At 37.4% G+C, this 25,391-nt stretch overlaps 4 protein-coding genes across 8 annotated transcripts; 2 read left to right on the top strand and 2 right to left on the bottom strand.

The window, feature by feature from the left end:
• Positions 1–113: 113 nt before the first annotated feature.
• On the bottom strand, positions 114–3,561 carry LOC120010167 (GATA transcription factor 25-like). The gene is made up of 7 exons (XM_038860878.1): positions 3,262–3,561; positions 2,891–2,974; positions 2,680–2,813; positions 2,398–2,505; positions 1,975–2,080; positions 590–649; positions 114–502 (listed from the first exon to the last, which is right to left on the bottom strand). Exons 1-7 carry the CDS (start codon positions 3,559–3,561, stop codon positions 395–397), a joined length of 900 nt encoding a protein of 299 aa, XP_038716806.1. The 3' UTR covers positions 114–394.
• Positions 3,562–8,877: 5,316 nt separating this feature from the next.
• LOC120010998 (serine/threonine-protein kinase CTR1-like) lies at positions 8,878–17,765 on the top strand. 3 transcript variants are annotated; one of them, XR_005470965.1, is made up of 16 exons: positions 8,878–10,315; positions 10,778–11,076; positions 11,150–11,294; positions 12,602–12,717; positions 13,392–13,597; positions 13,840–14,145; positions 14,244–14,284; positions 14,871–14,939; positions 15,223–15,323; positions 15,411–15,495; positions 15,587–15,685; positions 15,780–15,848; positions 16,677–16,808; positions 16,981–17,075; positions 17,236–17,445; positions 17,563–17,765. XR_005470965.1 is itself a non-coding variant. In XM_038861993.1 (16 exons), exons 2-16 carry the CDS (start codon positions 9,533–9,535, stop codon positions 17,324–17,326), a joined length of 2,637 nt encoding a protein of 878 aa, XP_038717921.1. In that variant the 5' UTR covers positions 8,878–9,165; positions 9,248–9,532; the 3' UTR covers positions 17,327–17,765. The 3 variants fall into 3 exon arrangements, 2 of the variants coding, with proteins under 2 accessions (XP_038717921.1, XP_038717920.1); XM_038861993.1 differs by having other exon boundaries at positions 8,878–9,165; positions 9,248–10,315; positions 17,236–17,765; XM_038861992.1 differs by having other exon boundaries at positions 17,236–17,765.
• Positions 17,766–18,606: 841 nt separating this feature from the next.
• Positions 18,607–20,836, top strand: LOC120010945. 3 transcript variants are annotated; one of them, XM_038861902.1, is made up of 3 exons: positions 18,607–19,499; positions 20,256–20,567; positions 20,697–20,836. In XM_038861902.1, the coding sequence occupies exon 1, from the start codon at positions 18,743–18,745 to the stop codon at positions 19,394–19,396; it is 654 nt and encodes a 217-aa protein (XP_038717830.1). In that variant the 5' UTR covers positions 18,607–18,742; the 3' UTR covers positions 19,397–19,499; positions 20,256–20,567; positions 20,697–20,836. The 3 variants fall into 3 exon arrangements, with proteins under 3 accessions (XP_038717830.1, XP_038717832.1, XP_038717829.1); XM_038861904.1 differs by lacking the exon at positions 20,697–20,836 and having other exon boundaries at positions 20,279–20,614; XM_038861901.1 differs by lacking the exon at positions 20,697–20,836 and having other exon boundaries at positions 20,256–20,614.
• Positions 20,837–20,948: 112 nt separating this feature from the next.
• LOC120010944 (double-stranded RNA-binding protein 1) lies at positions 20,949–24,860 on the bottom strand. Its single transcript, XM_038861900.1, has 3 exons — positions 24,683–24,860; positions 22,888–23,150; positions 20,949–21,996 (listed from the first exon to the last, which is right to left on the bottom strand). Exons 1-3 carry the CDS (start codon positions 24,705–24,707, stop codon positions 21,229–21,231), a joined length of 1,056 nt encoding a protein of 351 aa, XP_038717828.1. The 5' UTR covers positions 24,708–24,860; the 3' UTR covers positions 20,949–21,228.
• Between the last annotated feature and the right edge of the window lie 531 nt (positions 24,861–25,391).

The raw sequence follows: 25,391 nt of genomic DNA, 5'->3' as shown, positions 1-25,391 counted from the left end.
GCCCAAAGTCAAAAATGATACCAGAGAGATACCAAACAGAGGCAAATAAATAGCCCAGTAATTTTTCCTAATGTCACCAACAACCATATTGCAGGTAATATAAGATTTTAAAAAACTGAGGACTAAGGTTCACCAACTACTATTAAGTCAAATTTAGTACACTTTTATCTTTAAACTGAAGTTCATGTGACACATCCAATGTGAGATAGATAATCTCATGCAATGTACACAAAAGGGGGGAAAAAGGAGGGATAACCCCATGTATTAAAGAAGGCACTGTAGTATCTGTACATTCAACAGGAGTAGGACAACCTGAAATAAATAACTTGGGAACTCGAATGCTTGAAGGGTGTGCCAAGGAACCACTGACCATTCTACTACAACTTCTTGATACTCATTGCTTTGCCATTAAAGCAGAACTTTCTCCACTAGGGAAAGCTACAAGATTGTTATTTGTATGGATGGCAGTTTCAGATGTGGAGTCATTTGCTACACCGTCACCCTAGTTTAGGTGAGATCAATATATGAATTACAGATAGAAGTATAACATAAAAAGGCACAAAGCTCAACAAGCAAAAGTGGAATATACCTGAACAATTGGAGTCGAAGAATGATCCTGAGTCTTCTTCGAAAGTTCCCTCAAAGTCCCCTGCAGAGTTTTGGCGTTAATCGATGGAACATAACACATTGAAACTTAAAGTAAAACTTTCAAATGGTCCAAAAAAAAGTTACTTAATCTGCAAAACAAAGAATGTCCATGATTTTATCCATCAACTAATCATTGGATTGATTGAAAGTGTGAAATCAAAGCGATTCACAAAAACCCAACATCTCATTGGGATGAAGAGATAGAAAGCAAAATCCATTATCTTCACCCCAACCAAATGTTGGATGATCGTACAATTACTACACTAAGTGTTTATATTACTAAATATTCCACACTCGACCAAGACTCCCATATGCAATGCAAACAGAAACAGGAAACTGAAGAAGATTCCCCTTTATGCATCCTATATTTTACTCATATGGTAACCTTATACGTTACTACCAGTTGCGTCCCAATAAAACAAATGTACAACTACTGTTAGGCGGAATCTAGTGTGATGGAGAATGGGAAGCTTATATATATCCATAAGATCAGTTTTGCTAATTTTGGGTTTTATTTGTACTTTTTCTATCAGGGACAAATCTGTATCTTCATATTTTCAATAGTAGTCTTTAGTTTAACAAGTTAGGTCTTAGTTGCCTATTACCATTAAAAAAAAACGAAGGTTTCTTATCAACTAATTGCGACTTTCATGTTAGGCTTTAATTGGTTATGTTAATGACAAGAGTATTGAGAATTTGGTTCGTGTGTATTGAGGGCTGCTGCATTTGTGTTTCTTCTCCCTACTAGTTTCTTTCTGCTACATTCTTCTTCAAGTACTGCTCGCATCACCCACTTCTTTCCTATCTTCTACATACATTCAAAGGTTCTTCCATCGCTATTCCTTTCCATTCCCTTTGTCTCCATGCTGTTTCCTACCCCTTTCCTTCATACATAGAACCCAAACTAAACCTCAACTTTTCTTTCTGTCACTGTTTTCCAACAAGTTAAAACTTCCATTGCAGCCACAGTTTTGCCTTAAACCTCCCATGCAACTTAAATTAATCCAAAAGCAGAGTTTCTAAATCCGTCCTACATCATAGACACTTTAGCCACTAAGTGATGTTTCCCAAAAGCAGTCACGATTGTACCATAAGGAATGATAAAAAAAATTGATACTTAAATGTCGCATTCATCAACATAAAGCTTTTAGAGAAAAGATGATAGAATGTCAAATTCTGCAAGTTGGAATGACATGAAAATCATTTAAAACAGCAAGTACAGAGCCCCATGGTACACTAAAATAAAATATGCATGCACTACAAAATATAAATAAACATATGGAAAAAGAGTAGAAGATGAAATAAAAAATAAGCAGATAGACTGACCCTATTTGCCCAGAAAAGGCCACATGCATTGCAAAGAGACCTTGGACCAGATGGCCCACGCCGCATCATTGGAGTTGACTTTGAACTGATGCCACAATGTGTACATCTGAAAGAATCATGCACATGATAGTGATACAAATCAGAGAGAAAATAAATTATACTTGAAGTTTCTTTTGCTAGAAAAATGCCAATTATGTATCTATATGTGTATAGGTAACATTGCAATTGTTATTTTATAACGGTGTTCCTAAAAAATTTTTCTGAAAAAGAATATAGTACAGCAACACTCTCAGAATATTAGAGAAAAGAAACAGACAGAATAGATGAGAGAAAAAGAAAAAACAAATCTATGCTATCAGATCTCAAAGAACAAACTGGCACATCAAGAGAAATAGAGGACTACAACTATGGAATATAACTCACGATGTTTCTTGTGGGTTATCGTCTTGTCCAGAATCTTGAGCAGAGCCCCAGCTTGAAGCTCCCTCTGACTTCTTGGAAGAAGTAAATTGACCCTTATTACGCTGCATCCTGACAAAGTCACATAATTACATAAATCACCACACAGGCTGCATGACATCTTTCTCAAGTGATTTCATCAAATGCTCAACATTAATCACAGCATAAAATACTTCACAGTTACCAGCTTTTAAGGCCACTAGGCAACGCATTACAGTAAGGTGCATGATAAATAAAATGCCAAACCTGAGTGCGACTTCTTGACGGACACCATATCTAACTTTCTTATCAAAGCATCTTTCTTTTTTCTTCTGGCGGAACCTATTGAGCGATGCTGCTCTCTGTGGTTGACCACACGGTGCTGGAAATTCCATCGTGACCTAGAAACCAAAGAGGAGTTTAAAATAGTAGCACTTTTTAACTTCATAAAGAGTTAAAATTGCACTCAAGAAAATACCCGTTGGTTTTGAAATGTCCCATCCACACCATGTGGACCTGAAGATAACTCACATCCTCCTAACAGCAACAATACTGATTGAACCTAATGCAACACAAATACTTGAAATTATAATCAAAATATAGGCCATGGGAAATCAATCTAAAGATATCGGCAAAAACAGAAGCGAAGTGAAAAACCACAACTATCTTATTTATAGGCTCAATGGATCGAAATTGCTTATCTTCCGGTCAAAAAGATCACAATTTCGACAGACAACAGAGACACCCCTGGTACTTCATCAATCCCACATTCTACAAGCAACAAAAAAAACACACGCCAAGAAACCCTAAACCACCAAATCAACAAACAAAAGCAGATAAAATTTTTACCTTTTCAGCAGTAACAGCATCAAACACATAAACCTGCCCTCGGAAGGACAGCGTGAGTTGACTGGTGTCATCGTTGCGCTGGATTGCCAACTCAGAACAGGCGCCGCCGTTGGAAACATAGATAGATTCGGGAGTAACGCCCTCTAGGGGGACGTCCCCAGCCGTAGAGCCCTCAAGGGCGTGGGTATCGTAACGAATGTCATGGTTTTCGAGAGAATCAGGAGCACCAGAGCCTTCTTCTTCATCGGCGGAGATCTGGCGGTGGATGCTCATGGGCGGAGACTGAGCGTGACCATACATTGGTGAATCTGGATAAAAATTAAGGGTTTGACGTCGAAGTATTACAGAGATCGACAGGCTATATTGAAACCATAACCCTAACACCACGACGAGGGACGAGAGTGGGTAGAGACTTTTTGGAGAGTGCGACGCTGCGTATCTGTGCGGGAGTTTCTTCGGACGAGGGAGCGATAGAGAGAGCGGAGCTCATCTGCTCATGAGAGGAGGACGATTGGTGTGAGATAAAACTACCCCGAGTTGATGGTCATAATTACAACACAGCCACTTCTTTCTTGCCCTTTTCATTGCCGTTGGGCTATTTGGGCTTTTGGTATGGTGGCTCAGCCCATCTTGTAGGCTTAGACGAAAGGGTCCAACAGTTTTGGGTCGACACTGGACCGGGTTTAAGAATCGATCCAATCTCATGTTAGGATCGGACTACCTATGTAGTTTTCAAAAGAATAATGCTTAACACCTCCAAAATATGACTCTCATTTTATCTTCAATTAATGTAAAGTGTTGGATGTTAAGTAAGTCCTATGTGTGTGTTTATAATCAATGGTTATTTCACGTGCCACATAGATTTGGAGGCAAAATGAGAATTATAGTTTCGAGGTTTTTAGTATTACTCATTTCAAAATGATCGCGGGTTCATGATTTCATCTCTACGTTGTTAAAGAGCTGAGTCAAACTTAACTATCCTAGCTCACTAAACTCACGGCAAACTTCAGGCCAACCCAATTAACCTAGAGTATTCACATCAGTTTCTCCTACAACATACTCTAAAATACAGTAAAATTAATCATTTTTCAATTTTACAATTGTACTCTATATCAATTTCTCTAAACAAATCCACTACACGACATGCCCTTTTTGGTTCTAGGCTCAGGGAAAAAAAAATAATGACCTTTTTGGACGTCTTAAGTGAATGAGGACTATAAGAACATCCCCATCAATAACTTTCCTAAGATTTTTGTTGCTTTTGTGAATATCTTTATATTCAAGTGACCTATCAAGATGCAAACAAATAAGAAAGTGAGCTATCAAAATTCTTGAAAAGGCCATTGAAGTTGTGTTTATCATTGTCCAAGATGATACTCTTGAACAAGTTGAGAGTGACAAACACAACCAACAATGTTATTTGATAAAAAGGAAGAAGTTGGATGTTGATTATTACTAGATAATCATTTAAACTTGCCACTTCTATAATTTAAGAAAGAAAAATAAAAGAGATACACTAAATCCTTTCCCATCTTATATTAATATAGTATTGTGGGTGCTAAAATATATGAAAATTAACAACTCATAGTGCAACTTGCATATATATGTGGAAGTGTTGCATTATAAGTTTAATTATAATTCCTTATATACTTAATGGTATGGTTTTGCTACCATGGAAAAGGAACATGATCATCAACCATATTGTATATAAGTGTGTGCTTATTTATGTATGTATGTGTGTATACTGCTTAGCTTAATACTGGGTTAAGTTCAAATAAATCACTCAAAGACATGGACATTTGTAATTAGATCAATGAAAGAATAGCGCTTCAAATTGAATTTTTGAATGTTTCGAATTTCAACAAATGGGACATTCCAGTACTATTATGGTCAAATGTCAAGTCGAAAATTGCTGACAAGTCAAACTGCATTATACAATTGTATGTTTTTGAATTTAAAAAAAATACATATTTCCACGTAAATTTTAATATACATGCCAATTTTTACATCTACGTATGCAAATAAGAAGGGATGCAATAAACTTACTATAATTATGATTGTGTAGATTGTAACCCTTTACGTCCACTTTCAATTCTAAGCATATGATACGATATCTCCAATTGTCAATATAATTGTCACCTTAAGCCATTCAAGTTTCAAGAGTATCATGAGTGAAAACAACATTAGGTCACATGTAAAGAGTGAAGGAGTCAACAAGTTGCAGTTATGATCCAACTTGTAGAGCCTGAGATCCTCAAATTCTTTGAAATCCAACAAGTTTGTGAAGTTAATTAGGTGAAGTAAAGAAAAAGTCATTTGACTTCATTACTTAATCAAGTAAGACAGACAAAGACGTTAGGATTGGGGTTAGTAGGTTATCTAGACTGGGCCGGGGTTAGGGTTGAGGCTAGGGTTGGTGTTGAGTTGGGTCATCTCGACTAGAGTTGTCAAGACTTATAAATTCCACATCAATTGGTTTGGGATTAGTTAACGATGTGATTTATAAATAAATATTCAATCAATATCAATTATAGAGGGCCCTTTAAAGACAAACCAAAAACGAACAATACCTTTTTCATTTTTCTCCGATTGCAATATTGGACATGATATATTGATTTTTCGAGTTTCGAAGCGAGTTTCACTTAATTGCAAAAATTGTCCTCAAATTACAAGACAACATACAACTTGATTTCCTCTACTTGCATTTAAAACTTTCCCTCTCCTTGCAGACCTCGGCTTTGTTTACATGTAAACAAAGAATAATTGTAGAGGGCTCGAATCTCCTTGAAAATAGTGAGATATCCGTGTCTCAATCCATTATGATGGATTTTTCATTATTTTTGTAATCCTGCACCAACATATGTATATTTTAATTCACGGGTCAAGAATCTTAAAATGCACTAAAGCATATCACAGTCACATGAAAATAGTCAGAAGAGTATCCAACAATTCATATCAAGATCCAACTCTGGAAAAATAGGACATACGGTCTCTCTTTATTAGCCTTAAAATAATCCAAAATTTGTCCGACTAATAAGTCATATGCCACGTGGCATGCAATAAGCCCTAGCTTCTTTTATTATATATTTTTTAAAAATGAATTGTGTATTTTTATTTTGAATTATAAGTCACCCACTTATGACGAATGATAAATGTACACCTATTACTTATCCACTTATACTTTTTAATATTTTATTCCTAATTAATTAATTTAGTTAACAATCGCACCCCTTTTTTTTCATTTGTTGAATTTGTAGTGTAATTTTCGGTTTTTTTAAACTTATTTACTCCCATCTTGGAGGTATTGGTGGACACCTACAATTGGAGACTTGGCCAATTCCTACAACCCAATTTTGCAAAAATAGTGTCTAAATTTACCTTTTGGTGGACACCTAGCTACTTGGAGACTTTACCAATTCCTGCGACCCAAATTTGCAAAAATGATGTCTAAATTTACCTTTTGACATTCTGACATTTTTGTTAAGCCCATATTAATTGGGTTTTGCAAATAATTAAAGACGTTATTGTAATGGTGGAGCACTTAAAACCATTTACACACAATTTTTTGGTAGACAAAATTTAAAGTTACTTTATGTGGGCTAGTTGGATTTAAACTCAATTATGATTTTTTTTCAATAATTTACAAGTTAACCTTATAATTATTCTTTATTTTATGATAACTGAGAATCGATACCATACAAATTTATCCTTTATCTATCTGATATGTGCCTAAATGACCCACACATACATAAGTTTTCCACCTTATCAACAATCGGCTAAGTTGGTCTTATAATTATGCAGAGGATATATTTGACAACTCTATCCAATCATGCACTTCAACAGTGGGCTTGCATTAATTGTAAATTTGTAAATAAAAAAATAAGAAAAAAAAAGTTTAAATAGCTTGGAAATCAACAAGTTAGGTGGACATTTTATGATAACTATAGGGTTTGTACTTTCCTCTTAATAGCAAGCAAACAATGTTAGATATGCATCTTATATTTTCTTAAAATGGTAAATGTTTTTGCCTTTTTAAATACTAGAAAAGGTGTTCTAAAGCAACTATGCTCTATAAATTAGGAAATCCGCCAATCAATAACTAAAAAAATGTTCCCCACTTAGCTCCATTATGGTACCAAATGACCCAATGAAGTCGAAGTAACCTATTATTATATCAATTGCATTAAATAAGATATGGGTTTATATTCTTGATTCCAAGTTTCCAATAATCAAATGGGACCGTACGTGCATTCTTAATCAATTAATTTTAGTGTAGAGATTAGTACATTGTTTTAGCAATTAAGAATATTGATCACTCATCCAATAGGGTTTTTATTTTTTATTTTTATGATAGATGAATAAAGCAGATGACAACTTTGGCGAATGGGAGGCAGTTGCTTTAGTTTATTCAATATTCTATTTGTTAAATAAAGTTTATAATAATTTTTGTTTGATATTTTTTTTTATCAAATAATTTTTGTTTGATATTGAAGCATGGTTTATCACCGCATGCATATTCCATTCATGGTTGGAAAAAGTCATAAGGGTGGTTAGTGGTTCGGTCAATAAAATATTAATTGATCACAACTTGTCTAAATCAAGCTTTATCCTCTCCGTATCTCTCTCCGGTCAAAACACAACCCAATCCGATTATTAAACAAAACATATTTGTGGATTTATAAAATGTCATGCATAGTCAACATATGACAAATGGTGTAGGGAGAGGGAAGACCTGCCACACAAAAGGTTTGTATAGTCAACCACATGAGGAATCAGGGTTCAATCCATTGATCATGGATCGTACTCATACCACAAGGATCTCAACAATGAGATCAATCTCAACAACAATAACAACCTCAATGTCAGGATTAAGATCCCAACCAACAATCGGAACGAAACAATTCCAACAAATGTCTACCTTACTATGCCTATAAAAAAACTATCTACGTGAGAATTACAACACAAGATACTTGACTGATTCTTGAGAAAGAAACTTACTCGAGTGCCATGAAGGATCACCTTGTATTCTTTCTTGCAGGTCATAGATTCATGGCATACATCACAGTCTGGGCTACCAGCTGCTGATGTGGAGAGGTGATGTAGATTTTTGGATCGAAAATATTAATTTAACGTAGTAGGAAGGAAAACAATATCCGATCGGATTAGAGGAAACTGCGACTAATAGAACGAAAAAGTGAAGTTGCATCACGCACTCCAAGTGATGAGAGAGAGCGTGAACCCCCAAAACCTCAGAGACGCAACAAACCTTTACGGCACGGACGTCACAACCGGTTCAACAACTGTCACATGCCGTTGTGTATAGACAAAGGCCAGTGACTGACTGACTCCCAACTTTTTTGTCATTTTTAATATTGTTAAGGGCTTCATAGTCATTTCATATAAACCGCTTCTCATTAGGGGCGATGTTAACAATTAACACAACCAATTTTATTATATTTCGCACCAAATCCACTGTTCTGGATCCGGCTAGCTTGAGCCTGGTGCGCATTCTATCCTGACAGAAACTCTTACGTGTCGCAACGACTTTCATGCTAAATTCTACGTGTGCACTCAATGAAAAACATGCGTATTCACAAACATGGCGCATGTTAGCTACGGGGCTCGTTCCTCATTTTTTAGTTTCCCAGAGATTTGGCTCACATACACTGTATTACTTAAAATATACACCCACACAAAGCGCACACACACACTCTCTCTCTCCCCCCAATCCTTTCTCATCTTCAACTCGGAACACTCTTTCTTCATTGCAGAAAGTCCGCTTGGTTTGTCTAAAGCGAATGCAACCTAATCCTGTTTGGCTACTCGATCAAATCCGCTACAGCTTTTTGAGATACCAGTTGTGAAGATTTCATTCCAAGTTTGCTGGTGATGTTGTGTGTGATTGTATGTTATACTGCTATCCAATCGAGTGTAAAGTAGTCTTGATTCCAAAGCTCTATCTATTTGATTTCTGATAGTTTTGCAGACGTTCGGAAGCAATTTGTGAAGTGTTTTTCGTTCTTGTTATTTCTGGATTGTGGACTTCCATCGAGTTTCGTAGTTAAATCGACTTTTGGAATATTTACAGAGCTAGGCCAGAGGTTTTCGTTTGTTTTATTCAATCATACGGATCGTTGTACCGTCGGAACTAGTTGTAATCTTTGTTTTCACGATGACCTGAATTTTGAGGGAGAGAGAGAGAAACGTGCGAGTGAGTAGATTCTTCTGTACGTGCTTACCGGGGGCGTTAAACCCGAAAGACTAGAAAGCAATGCCTCACCGAACCACTTACTTCTTTCCCAGGCAATTTCCCGATCGCGGATTTGACGCATCAACTAGCAAGTCCCTGTTGGATCACGAGAATAAGATCGACCAGAAGGAGACCTTCAACGTTGAAAATGACAACCAAAAGTTATCATCAAAGTCCACCAACTTTACAGCTACAAAGGATATCGCGGTTGGCAAGGCGTCCGCCGTTTCCGACGAAAAGTTCTTAAACAAGAAAGAACATTTTGCAGACTTTTGCGAGTGGCTTGCGGAGAAAAAGGGGAAAAGATCCGGTCACGTGAAGCTACATAGATTATCGTGCGACGAGGATCATGAGCTATTGTTGCCACCAGAGCCTCCGGTGTCGGAAATAGTAAAGGACCGGGACGTTGACCGGAACTTCGATAGGCAAGTTTCGTTGCCGAGGCTTTCTAGCGGGAGTAGTTATGCCGGAAGCTTGTTCTCTGGGACCACGGTGGAAGGGAACTTCCCCAGCGATGTCAAAGGCACGGTCTCCTCATCCACCATACCGACGCAGGCAATGGTGTCAACGACGGGGCAGGAGGCGGAGGTGGAAGTCGCGGGGGAGGGAGTGGGGGGAGAAATGGTGAAGGAAGAGAGGAGGAATATAGAAAGCACGGCCCAAAGAACAAGTGAGAGCTATTACTTGCAGCTGTCTTTGGCGAGGAGGCTTGCTTCTCAAACAAGCTTAGCTCACGAGTTTGTTGTTTTGAGAGAGAGTGGAACCGACGTCTTCGATGCCGAGACTGTTTCTTATCGTCTCTGGGTACTCTCTCGCTTACTACTTTCCATTGCTAACGAATTGATTGCTTTGCCTTTTAACATGTTCCGGTTTGTATTAAAGGTGCTTCAATTACAGAAACGCGTCATCAATGTAGCATCCAGTTATAGTCAACTGAAGTATTGTTTACTGTGTTCTTTCCTTTCGAGCAGAGTTTTTTTCTTGTAAATTCCATAATACTATAGTGCAAAAAAAAAAGGACTCGTAGTGATGACTTTTTCTAGGTCATTCATTCTGTAGTATCATAAGTATTAAAGTGGAGCGTGTACTTCTATTTTTCTTTTGATTTTATTTTGTTGCATCTTGATGAATTGGTTTAGTAATTTGAAGTAGAATTGGAACGTTGTTGGTGTTAAATTAGCTTTTTGTAACTTGTAAGTTATACTTTTTGACTTTTCTGGAAGTAATACTTTGGAACTGAAGATCTGATGTTTTCTGAATTTTCAGGTTAGTGGTTGTTTATCATACAGTGACAAGATATCGGACGGATTTTATAACATTTTGGGCATGAATCCTTATCTGTGGGCCATGTGCAACAGTGAGGAGGATGGTAGACGGCTGCCATCTTTGATGGCGCTTAAAGAAATTGAACCAGGTGAGACATCAATAGAGGTTGTTCTTGTGGATGGACGGGGTGACTCCCGCCTCAAGGAACTTGAGGATAAGGCCCAAGAGTTATATTGTGCCTCAGAAAGCACACTGGTGTTGGTGGAGAAACTGGGAAAACTCGTTGCCATTTACATGGGGTAAGCGTTGTTAATTCTTCCTGATATTTTAATGCTTCTTTGATATTAAACAGGACCAAATTAAATCTTTTAGGGGAACTTTCCCTATGGAGCAATGTGACCTTTACAAGCACTGGAAATTGGTGAGCAAAAGATTGAAAGATTTTCAGAAATGCATTGTCCTTCCCATTGGCAGCCTATCTACTGGTCTCTGCAGGCATCGTGCAATTCTATTCAAGGTGTTAAACTAAACTTCTTGTCGACATTATGTTAACTAAGATGTTTGTATTTTGTCCTTGGAGGGATTTGATTCACGTGCGAGGTATTGATTATTGTGGATCGTGATGGATGGATGTAAAATTAATAAACCAACTGAATTATACTAGTTTGAATGAAAAAACTAACAATGTTTTATGGAGCTGTCATGGATTACCATGTTCTCTGTTGGACTTAATTCACAGAAAGAAGACTAAGCAGGCTGGATGATAAGAAATAACCCATTTCGTTTTGTTAGATTTCAGAATGCAAATTTTATTTTTCTATTCTATTGTGGAAAAGGCCCAAATTACTCTGTAGCTGACTAAAGTTTTACTTTTTAAGTACCAAGGGTGTCCAATCTCCTGATGTATTTATAGAACAATATGCATCATGTTTGACTTCGTAAACAAATCAACTTGATTATAGTAGAATCATTGGTCTAAATTTTAAATCACAAGGTGTTAACTATGCAAAATTTTTTCCTCTTTAAGAATCGGTCTCTCATAAGTACTTACATCAGGCTTTTACAATCATCTCTAGTTAGAGAGCTTCTTGTGGCCTTCGTAAGTTTTTCAGCGAATGCTCTATATCATGGTATGTTGTTGGGCATTTGTGTCAGATCAGTTGGATAAGCTCGATTATGCTTATGCTTATGGGGGCTGTTTGATGGATTTTGACCTTTTAAAAGCCCCTATGGTTTTGTTGGTGTTTGTTGATTTGGATGGGGTAAGGGTAGGTGAGACATTGGAGTCATCTATTGTCATGCATGCATGAAATTTAGGAACTAAAAATATTTTTTGTATCGTTTCCGTATTCCTTCAGAATGTTGTGCACATTTCAACATCAGAAATGTTTCTGGTCATCAAATAACGGCAACCAGGACTTCGATGTCCCTACAGTATGAACTATTTAAAGCACGTATTAATGTCTGAACAGGGGGAACCGGTATGACAAGCGAATGCAACTGAATTAGAAGAATCAAGTGACATTTGCAGTTATATAGCGTAATCCTTTAAGGGTTTTCTTTCCCCTGACAATTAAGTGAGGTATTTGTTGCCTCCGCTGTGGATGACAAAATCTTTGTGAATATTTTGATTGTGCAAAGTGTTTTCTATATTTTAACTGTGCAGATATGCATGTACTGTTGTGCGCACATGTGCATGAGTATCTCTGTAATTCTGTAATATTGGCATGATCATTCTTCATTTGGAGGTCTAAGAAAATATTTGCGACAACTTAAAAATAAAATCACACAATACTGATAGATGATATGCTTCTGTCACTGCAGAAATTGGCAGACTATATAGGTTTGCCTTGTCGGATAGCTAGAGGGTGCAAGTATTGTGCAGCAGACCATCAATCTTCTTGCCTTGTCAAAATTGAAGATGACAGGCAGACCCCAAGGTCTGACATTTTTAAATGTTTTGATGGCTTCTTCTAGGCCCCCCCCCCCCCCCCCCCCCAACCTTCTCTTATTGAGCTTAAAAGAATTGGTTGATATGCAAATTTAGACACATGATGATCAGCAGCCTCCCTATGTCTTCATTTAATTTAATTTTTAGGACTCTTTCTTTGCAATTTTTTCAAGGAAGCCTTATGTAGTAGATTTTGGCTGTCATAGTTAAATTTGCTGGTGTGACTAGTACTATGAGTAATTCTTTAGTTACAGTTATGACTTTGTGCACGCAGTGTGCTTCATGTGAATTATAATCTCTAAGCAGTTGAAGAACAATTTTTTCTTGACATTATTATTATTATTTGTTTTGCTTTTGGTGCGACTCAGAAGCATTAGACTCTTAAAGGAGCCAAACAAAAGTTTGGACTTTGGACTGTCTAACAATTTAGTTATTATTTCGCAAAAACAGTAATTAGTTATTATGTAAGGTGATTATTGGGCATATTGTTCGTCATACACTTTGTCAGCAAAAACTTAGGGTGATCTGGGGAATCTAGTAATTGTTTTCAGTGATATAAGAGGCTTCATTAATGATGATACCTTGAAAATTACTTCCGATTAACTTTTTTTTCTTTCCATTTTGATAATGTTTGTTGTTTGTCAATGTGTATACTCTTAACAGGGAATATGTAGTTGATCTGGTTGGGGAACCGGGAAATATCCATGGTCCAGATTCCTCAATCAATGGGGGATTCTCTTCAATTCCTTCCCCTCTTCAAGTCTCTCATCTAAAAGAATGCCAACAATCCAACATGGAGAGCGCATCTTCTTGTCAGATTCTTGAGTCGATGCACTCGTGTGGTCTTCCTGAAAATTCTTCATATTCAGGTGTGCTATGTGTTTCTTGTCTTGGATGACAGATTTCCATCTCTTAAAGCAATAAAGTATAAAAAAAATGGCTGCATGTAATAAAATGTAGTTGTCATGGTAATGGTTACAATACCGTTGAGATATTTAGCTTCAGATCATTTAGCCTGTGATGTGGTACAATGCTGCTGATAAATCAAAATTTGAAATTCAACAAGTGGATGACTGGATTGAAAATCTCAAAGGTTCCATTTATTCTGCAGTTGATCAACCTTGTGTTAAGGAATCGTCACTGATACCTTTACTAGGAGGAGATGATAGTGTTGTGCAACAAACTTACAAAAATGAGATTGTTATATCTGGAAGTCCTATAGTAAGCAATTCTCTCAAGCAAACTGTGGTGAACTTATCCAGTCCCTCAGATGTGAACGTGGTCAATAGTAGATTTAAAGCTCAAAGATCTCCTGCCTCAACAATTCCCAGATACTTGAATCTTGAACCATCTCTAGCAATGGACTGGCTTGAGATTTCATGGGATGAACTGCACATTCAGGAGTGTGTTGGTGCTGGTACTTCCTCTGCCATCCCTTATTTGATGATAAAACATTATTATTCCCAGGCAGCTGGATATATGGAGTATAATGTAAACATCTTTTCTGAATCGCAGGTTCGTTTGGTACAGTGCATCGTGCTGAATGGCATGCATCGGTTAGTATATTGCCTTTTGATATGATTGTTGATTCCACTATTATTTTCAGTTAAGTTTAATTGTATTTACTACGATGTAATTATGGTGTGCCGATTAAACAAGGGAATTTCATGTGTTCTTGTTGACTTCTCAATGTTAAAAGTAAGACTCCTCAGTATTATTCCTTCATAAAAAGGGAGGGATGACGAAGACCCTCCCTATAACCTTATCAGCTTACATTTTTTATGAAGCAATACCCAGACTTGCATCTAATAAGAACCTGACTGACGTAGAAAAAGTTTATTTCTGTTGTACTTGCCATTGAGGATTTTTAATTGCTTGGATCAACCGGCGGGTCTGATTGATCATTTGAAAGATCATGACATAGAATAAGTGATCGATATGCTTTAGTCATTTAAGGGGAAAAACATCTTAAACCAGTTGCGAGTTATAAGGACAAGGGACCTTTTATTCAAATTATTGGTTTCCTCCCTTGACGCATCCAATGGATTGTGAAATCTATGGAGGTAATGTTATACAGTTATTTCAGATAGGTCTTTGTATGTTTTCGTTGTGTCGGTAAGTTTCTTCCCTCTGAAATTGCAGGATGTTGCAGTGAAGGTTTTAACTGTCCAAGATTTTCATGATGATCAATTTAAGGAATTTCTAAGAGAGGTAGGTGTTTTGTTAACATTGATGATGGGAAAATTTTGTTAAGGTAAAAATTATATTGAGTTATAATGGAGTTGTTCAGATAGATTCGAAGGTTTGATAATGTATTGGATAGTCCTGTCTCATTCAAGTACATGGCTTCACAAAATTCTAATTGATATATTAATAAATTTTTTGTGTCTGGAAAGGAAAAATTATTGAACATTAGTTCTAACCTGATGTCGAATAATAATGCAATTATGTGTGTACCTTTTTAGCTTTAAGTTGTGATGTGCATTCTCCATAGGTTGCGATAATGAAGCGTGTCCGTCATCCAAATGTTGTCCTCTTCATGGGTGCTGTGACCAAGCGTCCTCATCTATCCATTGTGACAGAATATCTGCCTAGGTAAATCATCCAACATGTATTAAATTTTTTTGAATGTTCATCGGTCATGAGGAGATTTTCACATCTAACCTATGTATTCTGGAACAGGGGTAGTCTATACCGCCTCATACACAGGCCTGCTGCTGGGGAAGTATTAGATCAAAGGAGACGGTTACGCATGGCGCTGGATGTGGTCTGTACTGATTATAATTGTTTGTACTTTCTCTTGAATTTAATTCATATTTTTGTTTAATAGAAAAATTGATGTATGTTAATGGACACAGGCCAAGGGTATCAATTATCTTCATTGTCTTAATCCTCCTATAGTTCACTGGGACCTTAAATCTCCAAATTTATTGGTAGACAAAAACTGGACAGTAAAGGTATGGTAAAAGATGTTCTGATCATGGTTCTTGTTTTCTTCAATTAGCTGTTGTACTTGGCACATATAATTTCATATTTTTTTCTCATGATCAGGTATGTGATTTTGGGTTGTCCAGATTCAAAGCGGACAGTTTCATATCATCTAAGTCTGTTGCTGGAACAGTGAGTCTCTCTCTCTCTCTCTCTATCACACACACACACACAAAAGACAGAAATGCACTTTTTTTCCTGGTGAAATTTATGAAACAATTAGCCGTTGCCACACACAGAGTACTGTAGAGGACCTTTTTTCTTTTCTTTTTTTTTTCTCTTGAAAAGCAATACTGTTAAGGCTATTTACATGGAGATTACTTGTCTGGGTACCTGAAATATGTGCATGATAAGTCTACCAGACTGAAATAAATGATCCAGAACCATCTGATTATAGATTTATATAGATAGGGTTCGTGGCAGGTTTGTTTCATCTTCTGTGGCTCCATGTACTGAGGGTTAACAACCAGCTTATACTGCTAAAATTAATGGTCTCCAATCACCCTTGGTTGCCATTTTTTTCCTCGAGGATCGAATGTGACATCATTATCTTTCAATGCAAGAAAAATTGTGCAATCCATCTAAGAAAATTTATTTATCTCAGTTTTGCATTATATATTATCGTACTTGTGTGATCCGAGTACTTGAATCAGATTGCGGTTTTGTTCTTCTTCCTTCCCTTTGTTGCAGCAGGGGTGAGGTTAGGAGGAAGGTTTTTTGGTGGTGCAAGCTCATCGTCTTATTTTATGCATGAGATAGCAAAGTGCCAAATTCAGTGGGTTCATCATTATATATGCTATCTATGACATTATGATCTCAGTCACCATGTTAAAATTTTCTCCATATTGCTTTTGTTGTGTAGGAATATAATATATTATCCTTTATTAACTATGTGCCCATTCCATTCTCCATATACGACTAGATATTTCAGTCACGTTACTCTCTCGCTTTTATTTTCAGCCTGAATGGATGGCTCCAGAGTTCCTTCGTGGAGAGCCCTCAAATGAAAAGTCTGATGTTTATAGTTTTGGGGTGATCCTATGGGAGCTTCTGACCATGCAACAGCCCTGGAATGGACTTTGTCCTGCACAGGTAATAAGCAAACAATCTCTCTTTGTTCCCTCCGCATTTGCTTGCTTCTTTTCTGTTTTTTCATTTTCCCTGTGGATTGTAGTAATGTTAGATACTGCAAGCTAATTTACATTGTAGTAGTGTATGCTCCACGGCTCGGTAATCTGACATGACTTGTGCGTACACTTTTAAGGTTGTTGGAGCTGTAGCTTTTCAGAACAGAAAACTTGTCATCCCACCAAATACCCCTCCAGCATTGGCTTCCCTGATGGAATCTTGTTGGGCCGAGTAAGTAGGCTTTAGCCTCGTATCTTTTGCGTATTTCCTTTTACATGCATAGCATTCAGTCATTCACTGCTGGAAATTTCTTATGAATATGATAAGAATAATGGTTTTTGGTATTGCCTTTTTTTTTATATAATTAATTCTGATAGTTCTTATTTTGCAGTGAACCAGCAGAACGCCCATCTTTTGCTAAGATAGTTGAGTCGCTTAAGAAGTTGCTCAAGTCTCCATTGCGGTCGATAGGAAGTCAATGAAGACCGACCCTGCTGGAAGCCGTTGTCATATTTCCCTATGTGAAATAATTTTGAATCCACTGATCTGCAATGACCACACCTTAATCCACATTCAGCTAACGAATCCTTTTCAGTTCGAGGTAAGTTAACTGTAGATTTGTTGCTGATCTAACCCCATTTGAGAGTCATCTGAAGCTCATTAAGCCAAAGCCTATAACTAAAACAAAAATGCTGATGAGGGCCTTATATTTAAATAGGTTTCTGTGAGCAGCCTTTCTCACACAAGTTATTTCTGACTGTAACTCCGCAATGTTCAAAAATTCGGAATGAGCTTTGTTATGCTCTTTTTCCCCCGCTGTATCAGATACCACGTTGGGATTGTGGTAGTGTTTATTTAGTCTGAAGGTATCAAAATAATGCAGTCAATATTTAGAAAGATAATTAGCATGGAAGCAGCAAATAAGATGGCATTTTTATTTTTTTTTGTCGGATTAGTTGAAGTCAATGTTGATGTGCCACAGAAGTGATCGCTAGAGCTGGGGTGCAGCTAAGAAATATTGAAGATGTGTCCATAGTTAAAAGTCTTTTTTTCCTTAAATATATGTTAAAAGGTGGCTAAAAGAGATTCTTCTTTGATAAAGAGCAATTCTTTTAGGAGTTTTTTTTACATGTTTCTTTCAAAATGTGTTTTATTTTAGAGTCGGCATCATGCCGTGGATGCCTTTGTAATGCCTGATCTGGTTAAGTAAATTTTTGGTTAGTAAAATATACTTAAAATTTTATTCTGATCATCCAAAATCAAACATTTCAAATCAGTAATTCAAAATATTCTTTTGTTATAACAAACAATGATAGACAAATTTGACTCAATTAATTTATTATGTCTTTGGGTAAATGGATTTGACTGTTGAAATACATTAATAAAATATTTAAAAGACAAATTTGTACCATAATTATAAAAAAAGAGAGTATATCACTATATTGTGTAAAGCAATATATTAATGAATTGAAATACATTTAATCCGTTCAATGAAGTAGGAAATATCCAAGCCTAGGCTGAACAAAACCCAAATCTTAGCTATTTATAAAACCAGATTACTATATTAGATCAATTGGAATCGACAATTTCGATTCATTTTTTTTTTGTTTAAAATGTAAAAATTTCCTTCCGATTCCATATTTTATAAACAATACTACTATTTTTTTTCTTCTAAATCTAAATTTCGTAAAAATCAGAACTAACTAAGCCCCCAATCAAGACTTTTCGCCGGTGGAGAGTTACGACCACACACAGGACAGGACTTAGTCGTACAGCTGGTGGTATCAGGGGCGGCTGCATTGAACTCTCTATATATCTCCACAAAAAAAGGGATTCGGTCGGCCAAATCAAAACCACTATCATCAAATCCTCGCGTAGTATTTCAAAGCAAGCTCAAGATGGAGAAAGAAATGGTGATCGACCTTCTTTTACAGGCAGGCTCGATCCTGGCACTGATCTTCATGTTTTTGTTTATCTTCGATATTCCTCGCAAGACCATAACCAAGCTCAGCAGCTACCGCAATCGTGCGAATTTCCAAGCCAAGCATCACTTCGTTCGCGGCGCCCAGCTCTTAGCCCAAGCCAGATCTCCCTCCAATTCCCGATCCGCCGCCACCTCCTTAGCCAAGCAAGCTGAAGAAGAAGCCGAGAAGGCCATCTCCCTGGACTCTAAGGATGCGGCAGCTCATATCCTCAAGGCCCTCGCTCTAGATGTGCAGGGCTTCAAGACCTCTGCACTCGACTCCTTCAACGTGGCTCTCTCGCCTCTGGCAGTGAAATCGTTGAGCGAGATAGAGAAGGGCGATGCGCTGTTTAAGCGAGCCGAATTGAGGTTGCGAATGAATCGGCGTGGTCAGATGGACTCGGTGATCGAGGATCTGAGTCAGGCTGTGAAGCTAAGTCCCGATAACGCCCTGACCTTCTGTTTGTTGGGAGAATGTTATGAGGGGAAGAAGATGAGAGAGGAGGCTACAACAGCTTATGAAGTGGCTCTTAGGTTGGAGCCCAAATTGGCCGCTGCTCGTGAAGCACTGGATCGTTTGAACTCGTAGTGCATTAATGGCTTGATCAGAAGTCAAGGAGGTTCGTGGTAAACACAAACAGTGGATTGGGGAAGTCTTCGCCCTCAATTTTAGTGGCTTTTTCTGGTAATTGGTAAGCACAGAGTTTCTTTAAGAATCACTCTTTCAATAACTGTTAAAAGGTTGGACCTGAAAAATGACTTGGTGATGAAATTAAGACCTCTTTGATGATGGGAATCTGAGAATTCTCAATGTAAATGCTTTGAGAGAGAAGTACAGATTAGCTATTAAGGCGTTGATTTCTTCTTCTTTTTTTCTGTTTTATTATGCATTGTGTTTTGACTGAAATGTTGTTGGTATTAGCCTGAATGCTTGCACAACATGAACATCCTGGATTTTAGAGAACATTAATGGAATTGAGTGAGCCTTTTGGGATTTTTTTTTTAGATCTTTGATTTGTGTTCTTATTATTCTTCTTTTTAGTGCTACTTCTAATTGTCAGAATGGCCACTCTGTTGGCATCTCCTGCAATGATATGTTGTTTGAAATTTCATCTTTGGAAAATATCTTGATCCCCAATCTAGGTTAATACGAACCTGGGGAGATTTGATTATTCCAAATTAAAGAATACAGAATGAAAGGGTTCATTTTGACCATTCAGAGTAGGCAACCTGTTCCCTTGTATTTGTTTTTATTGCATTCCATCTCATCGTATCACATTCTGTTGTGTGATATTTGAGAATCACCGTTGTGCTTCACTTTGCACAGGATTGAGTTGTATGTATGCTTTTAGCTGGGAATTATATTGGCAGCAGTTTGGTTAGGCTGTGAGGGGGAATTCTTTTTCAGTTTTTCCTTCATATATAATATATATATTGATGTTTAATAGGTTCTGTTTCTGTTGTGATCAAGCTCTGAATTACCACGGGATTGGCCGAGTTGGTTCTTGGTATTCCATGTAAGCCGGTCCTAAGTTCGCTACCTTCGTCAATAGTTGGGGACCACACAACCTGGTAAAATGCCTACGATTTACCCTGATCCCATGTATAAAACTTTCAAGGATGCGGTGCTTGGGTCCGGGGTTTAACACCCCGGTCCAAACCTTGGAGAGGTAGGAAAAGAAGAGAGTGCAGTTCATATATTTGGCACCATTGCAACCTGTGCCTGCTACAAATATGTCTCTGGTTCTCTGCTATTCTAGGTAGCGTTTACTCGATCAAAATCTTATATGCAAGACACTCTTTTATATTCTCCATTACTAGACAGGTCAAGAAATCCATGTTAACTCGTCGCTTCTATCTTGTCCATGGCACGACATCTACAACATCAGATTGGCAGAAAATGGTACACATCAAGACACACAAGCTCAAAGATTATGAAGCTGCAAATCTACACTTGCCGTTTGATGCTGAGGAAAGAGTTCACTGTAATTTTTTGCTTTGTATGGCCACAGGTAAATTAACATAGAAATCAAAAGACTTAACAACAAATGCTTATCAAATCCTGCTTTGGAAGCATAACACAACAAACATCCAAATAAGACATGTAATCAGCACCCACAAAAAAAAAAGGACAGAAGGTATAAGCTTCAAAGAAAAGCAGTAAAAACAAAAGGTAGCCTTTTCATCAGGATCCTTTCTACTCTGTCACAACTCATAATTTTTAACTACCTTAACATCACCACTATATGAATATGGGCCAATGCTGATGGAGCAGAGACAATTCCAATCATATCAAAGGGTAAAATCAATCTTTCAGAATCTGATTTTCTCAACACTAACTAACTATAAAGACCAACATTAGCGAAATGTCAATATTAACTTACCAATCACACTCCCCATCCCCCAATCTCCCTTCTCCAGCTAGCTGCAAAACCAATGCCCAAAATGGTTGTCGACTTGGGTGGAAGCTGCTTCGATTTTCTCTTCCAGCAGGCTTAAAACAGTAACAGTTGACCCATTTTCTGGATCAGTAGTAACATGTGGAGCCAATAGTTCACTGGATATTGCCTGTTGAGCCAACTGTTCACCAGGTATTGGGCGCTCAGTAGTGTCATTGTTGTCATCATTTATTCCCTCACATTCGGGATTCCCAATTGCTGCCTGAGCCAACGGTCCACTACACGCTACTAGCATCCCAGATTCTTTATCATCATTTGATTCTGATCCTGCTGGACCAGGTTTTTTAACATCTGAACCACCTTCAATCTCAACTCGAGTATTGCGAACCTTTTTCCCAGAGAGTCTCTTTTTCTGCATTTTCATTTTCTTTTTGAATCGAGCTTTTTTCACCTTTGAAACTTTGGCAGACTCCTCAGAATTACCAACAGCCTCTGCTCCCCTCTTTTTCCCTGGAAGAACGGTTAACTGGGCATTTTCTAGTAGTCTATCAGAAGACTCGGATGAACTCGACCAAATTGCAAGCAAAGCAGTTCTGGCAGCTTTGATCTCTGCTTCCTTTTTGGTTCTGGCAGATGCTCCAATGTAGTGAATCCCCCCAATCTCAACAGTACATTTGAAAAGGGCCTCTCGGCCTGGTGTATTGTCTTTTTGGCACTGATATAGAGGAATGGCAAAATTCATCTTCTGCGCATACTCTTGCAGAAGATTTTTGCATAAGCCAGTTTCATGCTAAAACAGGAAGAGACATAAAAATTCACCCAAAACAGACAAAAGAATCAGCAATGAGTTAAGGGATAGTGAAATAGCAGAAAATAACAAACAAAATAAACAATCAGAACACAATATCAACTGATAAAAAATTAATGAAAACACAACAACTTGACCAGAGAAAAGATACAAACACATCATGCAAGTCCATTGGATACATTCAGTAACAATATGGTCAGCCAAATTCTTACTAAGAATTTCCTCCTAATATTTGGGGATCATAGCATACTGAAAGGACTCTTTTAAACCGACTCTTTGATAATGATTTTACTTAAATGGGACATTAAATATACACATCATGCGTATTAGCTTCTCCCACAAGCATGTCGTGCATTCTGTTGCAAAAACCAGAATAAATATTCAGAAGGTAGGAGGAGAAAAAAAGTCGCTTGGGGGGAGAGGAACTGAATCAAGACAAACAACCAAGCTGAAGCACATGAGCTAAGCACCAAGTGGAGACAATACATAAGATTTCACCGAGTGAAACAAATCACGAATACATTATGTTGTTTGAAGCATTTTATGTAAACTTATCAAGAGTCATCCCACAATCTACTTATACTGCCCCCCTACTCCCCAAAGCTTTAGCAAGCAAGTCAAAATTGTAGCTTAAAAAAATGGAAATCTTTTAGGCAGTCGAATTTATTTCGCTATTATCTTTATTTACCAAGCTTAGATAATTAGAAGTGGATCAAAGCCAAAAAATAGTAAATGATAGTTCTCAAATTAAGATGTCATTCTAAGGCTTTACTATTGGCAAAGGGAGGAAATTAAAGGAAAATAAAGCATCATAGAACCCATAAGTCTAGCTTTACTCTAAAATTTATTAAAGAAGGAATATCATCAACTTACAACTGGTTGAGAAAGACATTGATTCACTTCACCAGATTTAGCTAACTCCGTGAGGGCAACTTCAGCAGCTGATTGTTCTGCTGCCTTACGATTGAAAAATCCAGGTAATGAACCATATCTGACACTATTAACAATTACTGTTGACTTGAAGGAAGGCTCATGTGAAGGCCCTTCTTTAATAGTCTCATATTCAGGTGTAGAAAGTCCAGCTTTTTGCGCGTACTCCTGAAGTCGACTCTTGAAAACGTAGCAATTGGAAACACCTGGATTTGGCATATGTCAAGATTCATGCAAATGAAAATCTTTTTAATGTCACTTCAAGAGAACAATAAGAAAGTAAATTTTTTTTACCGCAATAAATTTTATTAGAAGGCACCAAGAATGTGCAACCCAAGAAACAAAGGACAAATAAAAAAAAAGATAACAGAAAATCTCCACAATATAATACAGCCTTATTGTTCCAAAAAAAAATACAGCCTTAACAAACAACAAGACTGATGATATCAAGGAGGTATGTATCAAGAGTTCAGCTATATTTCAAATTCAAAACAATTCAGTAATTGTGTGGTTGTAGTTCTTCGAGTCACTCTCCCAATCCTGAACACTTACCTCCTCCCAACCCCCAAGAGGAAATAAATAAATAAGAGACGAAAATATTATAATGATAATGCAGCACCCATATCTGTTTCCTAAGTAATAGTCCTACCGCATGATAAACTGCTTGCATTATTTTCTCTAATGACAATGTTGGTATGGTTGCATGCCCGAAGATACTTTACTTCCGGCTTTTACATGCTCTTCTACAACAAAATTGTTTCACAATGATCTCAAGGTGAAGCAGGAAAACAATGTTAGTCTCCTTATATTATAGCATAAGCGTGCTAATTACCAGGATATTATGCACCAAATATCCCCAATGGAACAACTTATAAATTTATAATCATACAATGTACTGCCATGTGTATGTTTTATTCGGGGTAGTAGAAGAATGGGAGATAGCTTATCATTAACAGGAAAATACCTTTTACAAACCAATATGAGTAAATCCAAAGCTAGTCTTATAAGAATCTAGTGTAGCCTCACCGCACACAAAATAGATGTATGATAGAATACAGTTTAATACTTCTAATTCAGGATAAGAAGTGAGCGATCCGAAAACCTCTTATAAAACAGCAATAAAACACCATTAAGTAGTTAAGAAAAGATTTTCCCCCTAAGTGAAAACTGATGGGTCGGAGTGTGTAAAGTGCCTTCCTGCTCTTCAATTGATTTTTCAAAAATTTTTGGGGCCAACACGGAAAATATTGGTAATGTTGCCAAACAGATTAGTATTTTATAGTCCTCCAGGTGAAATAGCTAGAAATCAAGAAAGTATGCCCTAAACCCTAAACCCTATTAGAACAAACAGGGACAGCAGGATTCACTTGGGGATTCCCAGATTGTCCTAGCCACCAAGCTCTCGAGAGACAATGATTATTAACCTAACAATGTTCCACCATCTACAAACCAATTCGAGGAAAAAAAAAAACCATCATTCTCATTCTCTCCCTCCCTCCCCTTCCCCGGTCGGAGTTCTCCAACACAGTGACTGCTCAAAATTTAAGAAAAAATACAATCCAAACATTCTTCTAGAAAAATCTCACATACTAGTCCATTTCTGAAAGAATTTACCAGCGTTTCAGTTCTTTTTTCTCAGGCCAAGACAATCGAACCTACGTTGGGTGTTGAGGTTTTTCAAATCCCTCGTCTTTAACATTAAACACAGCTCAAATAAATAAATTAGAGAAGAACGCACCTGAAAAACCCTCGTTTGTGGGCATTGCCTCCACAGTGGTGGAAACACAGGAGTCTCTGCAACACCTACTACGCAGTTCTGAGACTGGAGTGAAAGTTGATCACAAATGAAAAAAGACAACTGGTCCGGCAAAAGATGCAATAGAATCAATAAATCTGAGCCATCGATTTTGATACTGTGTTCGCCATACAAGATACTCATCAGACGATTGGAGAGCATGCGTCTTACTGTGTGACTGGGAGCTTTAACCCCAAATGGGCCGTAATGGGCCTTTTGGGCTGGTCTAGTTTTAGAAGTACCAGAAGTGGGAAACTGATGATGGGCCTTTAACTACTGATGGGCCGTGAATATGAAAATGAGCATCGTAGTTCATGAACTTTATTTACACTTCACCATTTTCAAACCAAACCCCAACATACCTACACCCCATATTAGAGTTAGAAGTTGTTTCATTGTTTGCCTCCATTTCATGATGCTCATGTTTGGCATATACTCAGCACTCATTCATCAACATGCAATGATATGATGTAATTGAAAAACCCCTAAAACCTAGACTAATTAAACATTAATAAATCAAGAATCCGACCGCACTTAAATTTTTACAAATTTACATATCTAAACTCTAAGATAGAGCGGGATAGGGATAAAAACAAATTTATATATTGACGAGACAACGGCGATGTATGACGGAGAAAGGGTGCTTGCAAGT

This window comes from Tripterygium wilfordii, chromosome 12 (genome assembly GCF_013401445.1).
Source record: "Tripterygium wilfordii isolate XIE 37 chromosome 12, ASM1340144v1, whole genome shotgun sequence".
In the NCBI taxonomy this organism is placed as follows: Eukaryota; Viridiplantae; Streptophyta; class Magnoliopsida; order Celastrales; family Celastraceae; genus Tripterygium; species Tripterygium wilfordii.
The sequence above is the reverse complement of the archived record's forward strand: the minus strand, read 5'-3'. Positions and strand labels throughout refer to the sequence as shown.

Coding starts and splice junctions, on each gene's coding strand:
- LOC120010998 (XM_038861993.1), top strand. CDS start 9,533: ATGCCTCACCGAACCACTTACTTCTTTCCCAGGCAATTTCCCGATCGC. Junction 12,718..13,391: donor GATGACAGGCAGACCCCAAG/GTCTGACATTTT, acceptor TACTCTTAACAG/GGAATATGTAGTTGATCTGG. Junction 16,809..16,980: donor ATGGACTTTGTCCTGCACAG/GTAATAAGCAAA, acceptor TACACTTTTAAG/GTTGTTGGAGCTGTAGCTTT.
- LOC120010945 (XM_038861902.1), top strand. CDS start 18,743: ATGGAGAAAGAAATGGTGATCGACCTTCTTTTACAGGCAGGCTCGATC.
- LOC120010944 (XM_038861900.1), bottom strand. CDS start 24,707: ATGCCCACAAACGAGGGTTTTTCAG. Junction 23,151..24,682: donor CACAAACGAGGGTTTTTCAG/GTGCGTTCTTCT, acceptor TGCCAAATCCAG/GTGTTTCCAATTGCTACGTT. Junction 21,997..22,887: donor AATGTCTTTCTCAACCAGTT/GTAAGTTGATGA, acceptor TTCCTGTTTTAG/CATGAAACTGGCTTATGCAA.
- LOC120010167 (XM_038860878.1), bottom strand. CDS start 3,561: ATGTATGGTCACGCTCAGTCTCCGCCCATGAGCATCCACCGCCAGATC. Junction 2,975..3,261: donor ATGCTGTTACTGCTGAAAAG/GTAAAAATTTTA, acceptor GTGTTGCATTAG/GTTCAATCAGTATTGTTGCT. Junction 2,081..2,397: donor GATAACCCACAAGAAACATC/GTGAGTTATATT, acceptor TGATTCTTTCAG/ATGTACACATTGTGGCATCA.